Consider the following 5,944-nt stretch of genomic DNA (forward strand, 5'->3'; position numbering starts at 1 on the left):
GTGTTGATCAAGAAGATGGCGTGGTCAAGGGTCGGGAGTTCGGGCAGAAGATTCGGGTCGTCTGAACCCATCTTGAGGCGTCCCCAGTCGATTTCATAGACGCCGCCATCAAAGATAAGAGCTTGTGGAGGCGCCGGAGAGTTGCAGACTTGCGAGTGGGTAAGATTCAGAACGCGGCGAGTGAAGGACCAGTTGGAAGAGGTGCCCAGGTAATCTGGCTGTCAGAATCATGTCGGATAGCCAGTGGAGGTGCCAGCCTGGAAGACTCACATGTGACTCCCGCAGCGGAAGTCGTGAATTCCGCATGTCGGAGCGAAAGAGGATTCTCCACAGCAAGGGAAGCTGGTTCAGTGTGATCTGGGGACTCTTGTAGCGCTGGCGCTTGGAAACCTATGTCCTCCGACCTTGGCGTGGCATACGTGTTGGAGGGGCCGCCTGCTGCTTCCTGCTGTTGCACTGTCCCATTGACAGACGAACTTATTTCTAGGTAGTTCAAGATATAGTCAGCTCTGGTCTTGTGAGTTGACGATGAATCCGAGATGCGATCTTCGGTAGGGTGCTTACCCTCTTCGTTTGAGCGTTGACCTGCCCGTTCACCAATTGGTGATCCACGAGAATCCCTTCTCTGACGGCGATGTTCCGCTTCTTGGACAGAATTCTGAAGATCCATGAGATAACTACAGAGACCCATGATCAGGAGTGTTCCGATGAAGCTGATAAACTGCATGCTCCTACCCTCTCGTCACAACGATCTTCTGGTCGCGCTGATCAAACTCGCAGGCCACCCTCCTCTTCGAGCAGCCATCGCAAGGTTGGAGGCCGGAACATTTGATCTTCAAACGACGGCAGCGAACACACCTACACTTGAGTCAGACGAATTCGGGTCTTGCGACTGACAGGCTGTTGAGCACAGGCAAAATAATACATACGCATTCGACGTTCGCTTGGAGACACGGTCTTGCGATCGGGCCGCGCCAGTCTCCATAGCTGCACTCCCTTCGCCGGCACTTGGTCGTCGGTGTGGCATTGAATAACAAGAGGTCTAAGGCGAGACAAATGTCTGTCGACCAGGCGAGAAATGATGATACTCAGCCATAGATTGATCGAGGGTTCACCCGGCTATTGCTATGGTAGATGTTTGGCGATGATAAGAGATGGATACGCTGGAAACGTACCAATGCGGGGTACGATGGGGGTGTTGGGGGGCCATGACTCGCCTGGGTACCGTAGGTAGGGACTTTGTGACGAACGGCCTCCCTAAGGAGGTGGCTGTCAGGCGCGACACTTCAGTGTCTCATGGGTGCCTGCCATTCTTAAGTTGGCCTCGAGGTTTCCTGCTCTATCACGCGTTGAGGAGAATGACTAAGAATGAAGCATCACGTCTTACCGGAGGACATCGTCACTTGGACCCCTGATTGACCTCAATCGAACTGCAAGTCTTAATTTCCTCCTATCTGCCTGGTTTTGTGGAAGCAGGATCTTATCCCATCGCTTGCCACTTGACATGACCTGGTTTGCCTACAGTCTTAGATCCTTACTTATCTCGAGTGCAAACAGTCACGAAGCAGATAGTCGACGACTTGACCGACGTGGAAAGTTCCATATATGATGGGAAATTCCATATATGGTATCTTTCAGCGTTCCATAGCACACCTTCAGGTGCTGTTTAACAACAGACGATGGCAACGCACGACTTCAGCGCTGGGCATGCAATAAACCTACCTCAGGTACCCCCCAAGATACCTAGAGAGGTAAATAGTTACCATCCTGCCAAAACCTCGCTGCGACTTTACCCACACATAAGGGTCTACAGTAAGGATGTCGACAAACTGCGTTCCAGCCGGCTTGCCTTCTTTCATGCGACAGCCAGGTTCACCCTCGTACTGCGCGGTTGGTCGTGGTGTTGTGCAGAGCGAAAAGAACCATCCATACACCACACCACGCTCACTTCATGGCCATGCAGTGTTTTCCTGGACCAGTGATAAGAACCAAACATCTATCAGCCAGTTGTACAAGAACCGTCGTCGTCCGCAAGTACTTTCAAAAAGCGCCGTGATAATGCTCCGGCCTTTTCAGCTGCAGCCAACAATCAGGATGCGGGAGCGTGCGGTGGGAACCAGAAAGGAAGCACATGGCCGGCATCTTGAACTCGGCGCGATGACCGCCGGCCAACTTCGAGTCAGGTCGACCAACTTCTGCGAAAGATATGACCCGCTCAATGCTCCTCCACAGGGTGGCACACCCCAATGCTTGACTGTCAATCAAGTTGATGGCAGATCGGAAAGGAGAGTCGATCCTGCTATCATCACCCCTCGATTTCATCCCTCGCCGGATCCAATTTCCGTCTACCAGCTCCGCTATCGCGGGCTCGCACGCAGCTTCACCATTGTTGGTCATCGTGCAGGTTTTCGTCTACCTAAAATTAGGTAGAGAGGCTGAGACGGCTTGACAAGCCACCGGCCAGCGCATCGCAGTGGGCCTCAAACCCCATGGGGAAGCGCAGCGCTATCAGGCCTGACGTTCTTCAACGAGGAGAGCCGTTGACGATTCGGACGTGGGCTTGAGGGTGTTGCGATGCAAAACATACGACATCGGGAGGTGATCCGTTCCTTGGACGTAACCTCGGGTGGCCTTCCGTGATCCACACCACCCCAGCAGACGATGGCAGGAATGCCTTTTGAAGACGCTAGAGCGTCATGTCTGGGAGAAGTGGAACGGCCGGCCGGAACGGCTGCTTTTCGATTGCAGGGAATGCTGGTGCCCCGTGTGCAGGTATCTTGATTCATGAATACAGTGAGGCGTTGATCATCATGTTATTTGTCTAAGCTTTCCTCGAGCCCCCCGTGGTACGGTCTCATATATCTTCAGCCCGGGCCTTGATTACTGAGGGACATATGGAAAACATGCTTTCCCCAGGCTTTGTTGTCTAGTTCTGCGTTCCCATTTCGTCAAAGTCCTCGTGTCACGATACGTCCAAAACATCAGACAATATGTTGAAAACATGGAGTCGCAAGTCTCAACTGCAAGACAGTGGTTCGCCTTCCTCCGAGGTCGGTGAGGTCATCGATGATCCTGCCTCATCTCACGATGCTGTCTTTGGCGACATATCGGGGAAAGGCCCCAACTACCGAAATGTGAGCCTTTCCCCACGTTGTGAATGACCAATGAGGGCAGAACGTCTGATGCCAAGTAGGTGGGATGGCTTGGTACTGTAGCCCTCATGATGAAGACACAAATCGGACTTGGCGTCCTGTCGATCCCCGCGGCGTTCGACACGCTGGGTATCGTCCCGGGTGTCCTCGTCTTGTGTGCCATTTCTGCCATCACAACATGGTCGGACTACATCGTCGGCGTCTTCAAGCTTAAGCATCGCGAGGTGTACAGCATCGATGATGCTGGCCAGCTTATGTTTGGCCGCATCGGTCGGGAGGTTTTGGGCTTTGCATTCTGTCTTTGTAAGTCATGGACCTCGCATACGAGGAGGAAGTTCTGAGCACTGCTAATCGTAGAAGACTGGATCTTTGTAGCTGGATCGGGCATGCTGGGCATCTCCATCGGTCTCAATGCTGTGTCCACCCACGGCACTTGCACCGCAGTATTTGTCGCCGTGGCCGCCATCGTTGGGTTTCTCTTCGGAAGCATCCAGACCCTCGGTCGCATCAGCTGGCTGGCATGGATCGGTCTGATTTGCATTCTTTCATCCAGTTTGTCTTCTTCAGGACCCATGTGATGCCAATCTGAGCTTCCTCTGACCTCTTTGCTCGCAGTTCTCACCGTGACTGTCGCAGTCGGGATCCAGGACCGCCCCGCGTCTGCGCCACAGACTGGCGAATGGTCCTCCGACTTCAAGATCATCAACCACCCATCCTTCACCGAGGCGATCACGGCGGTATCCGCCATTGTCTTTGCGTTCGCCGGCACACCTGCCTTCTTCGCTATCGCGTCGGAGATGCGCGACCCCAAACTCTACACTCGGTCCCTCATCATCTGCCAGTCAGGCGTCACGGCCATCTACATTGCGATCGGCTGTGTTGTGTACTATTTCTGCGGCTCATTTGTGGCGTCGCCTGCGTTAGGGTCTGCCGGAACAACCATGAAGAAGGTGTGTTATGGCCTGGCTCTGCCGGGCTTGATGGTGACGACCGTTCTCGTGATCCATGTGAGTCCTCCCCCCCACCCGGCCTTGTCTCGCCTTGGTCAGGTCCCAGAAGCCGAGCTGATTCCGAAAAGCTTCCTGGAAAATACATGTTCGTCCGCTTCCTCCGCGGCACCAAGCACCTCGCGTCCAACACAATCATTCACTGGGCCACTTGGTTCGGGTGCACCTTTGGCGTGACGGCCATCGCCTACATCATCGCCAGCGCCATCCCCGTGTTTGGCGGCCTCGTGTCTCTGATCGGCGCGCTGCTCGGTACCTTCCTGTCGTTCATGCCAATGGGTTGCATGTGGCTCTACGACAACTGGGCCAGGGGCAAGACGGAAAAGACGTTGGAGCTGGAGGCTGATGGTTCTCTGGAGCGTCTTCGTCATCGTGTCTGGTACATTCCTGATGATCGCGGGAACATACGGGTCTGTCGTGGGTATCATGAATTCATACAAGGAGTCTGGAGGTTCGGCGGCGTTTTCGTGCGCCGATAACTCGAACTCGACTTGAGTAGGCGTGGCTATGGCACTGAATAGAAATCCCTCCTAGAACTGTCTCGGTGAAGCGTCGGTGAAGATAGCAAGGTAAATTCCTATCCAAAGCGACCGGCGAAAATGCTTGGTCGATGATATGGCAGCATATCGTCATGGTACCCGAAGGACGCGTCATTTTGGAATGCGAGTTGCGAGCTCGTTGTTGGGTGGCTCCTGGTCTGCTTCAAAATACCTCTCACAAGCCCGAGCCCGGACCTTAATTGCGACACGGCGTACTCCCAACGTGCAGCTAGCCTCCTTTTGACTGTCAGTACTTGCCAATCAAAGGAGTGTGGCACTTGGATAAAGAGCCGCGCCTCCCTGTCTTACGCAGCTTCAGAGGGAGAAGAAAAGCTAATGCCGAAGCGAGAACCGCCCGCCCGGAAGTGTGACGATTAGCCCGAGGGATCATGCCATATAAATATATACATCACATCGCACTGATGAACGCCCCCTGTGGCCCAGATTTCTTTTGGCGGCGGCACTGGGATTTGCGAGGTGATTGTTGAGGAAAGCGCCGAGGTTGTACCGCCGAGGTTGTAGGTAGATTGTCATCGCGAGAATGGAGTATGGTGGAAATTCGGAACTGAACAGAAGCAGACGACACAAGCAAGACAATTCGTAAACTGGGCATAGCCCCGTTATGCATGGCAACTTTGGGGTCGTCCTTCAGTGAGTACCCTAGAGATGGTGATGATCACCATGTGTGCAGTATTCACCGACCACACCAGGCTAACACCGAGCTCACCGAGCGTAAGGGCGTCTTTGACAGAGTTCCCCTCACAACGACGTAATGCCTGATGCTTGCTATAAAAAGGGCCAAAACGAAAGAAAAAGAGTCAACTTTTAGTAGAAAGTTTTCTAAACAGCATACCGTTGCAAAGGAAAAACTCTACTCAAAGTTACATTGTTGCCATCACCAACACAATGTCCCTCGGACCAATCCCCGAGACCATCACCGGCAGCTGCCTCTGCACAGCCCTCCGCTACAAAATCACCTTTCCCCCTTCCCACGACTTTGCCGCAGCCAGTCGCCTCTGCCAGTGCACCCAATGCCGCAAGCAGACAGGCGGCCTTTTTCTCGCCGTCTTCTTCGTCCCCGCCTCGGCCCTCAGCTGGACGACGCCAACCGAGGCGCTCAAGACATACTCCGCGACGCCGGGGGCGCAGCCCGGGTTTTGCGGAAGCTGCGGATCGTTTCTGTACTGGAGGTCTGACGAGGGCAAGGGGGTGAGCCTGTCTATCGGGACGTGGATCCGCTGTACCT

At 54.1% G+C, this 5,944-nt stretch overlaps 3 protein-coding genes across 3 annotated transcripts in view; 2 read left to right on the forward strand and 1 right to left on the reverse strand.

Moving 5' to 3' along the window:
• Positions 1–166: 166 nt before the first annotated feature.
• On the reverse strand, positions 167–1,506 carry VDBG_06357 (predicted protein; the record flags this gene model as incomplete). The annotated part of the gene is made up of 5 exons (XM_003003868.1): positions 167–483; positions 565–677; positions 863–1,119; positions 1,176–1,269; positions 1,388–1,506. The coding sequence occupies 5 exons, from the start codon at positions 1,504–1,506 to the stop codon at positions 167–169; spliced, it is 900 nt and encodes a 299-aa protein (XP_003003914.1).
• A 1,484-nt stretch (positions 1,507–2,990) lies between these two features.
• On the forward strand, positions 2,991–4,638 carry VDBG_06358 (neutral amino acid transporter; the record flags this gene model as incomplete). Its single annotated transcript, XM_003003869.1, has 5 exons — positions 2,991–3,134; positions 3,194–3,455; positions 3,528–3,704; positions 3,768–4,159; positions 4,231–4,638. The coding sequence occupies 5 exons, from the start codon at positions 2,991–2,993 to the stop codon at positions 4,636–4,638; spliced, it is 1,383 nt and encodes a 460-aa protein (XP_003003915.1).
• A 966-nt stretch (positions 4,639–5,604) lies between these two features.
• The window catches only part of VDBG_06359 (conserved hypothetical protein), a gene marked incomplete at both ends in the record, with an annotated part of 649 nt that continues 309 nt past the window's right edge, over positions 5,605–5,944 (forward strand). Inside the window, one exon of the mRNA XM_003003870.1 lies at positions 5,605–5,907. Within this exon, the coding sequence (XP_003003916.1) occupies positions 5,605–5,907 (303 nt within the window). The remainder of the gene's footprint in view (positions 5,908–5,944) is intronic.

This window comes from Verticillium alfalfae, genomic scaffold (genome assembly GCF_000150825.1).
Source record: "Verticillium alfalfae VaMs.102 supercont1.7 genomic scaffold, whole genome shotgun sequence".
NCBI lineage: Eukaryota > Fungi > Ascomycota > Sordariomycetes > Glomerellales > Plectosphaerellaceae > Verticillium > Verticillium alfalfae.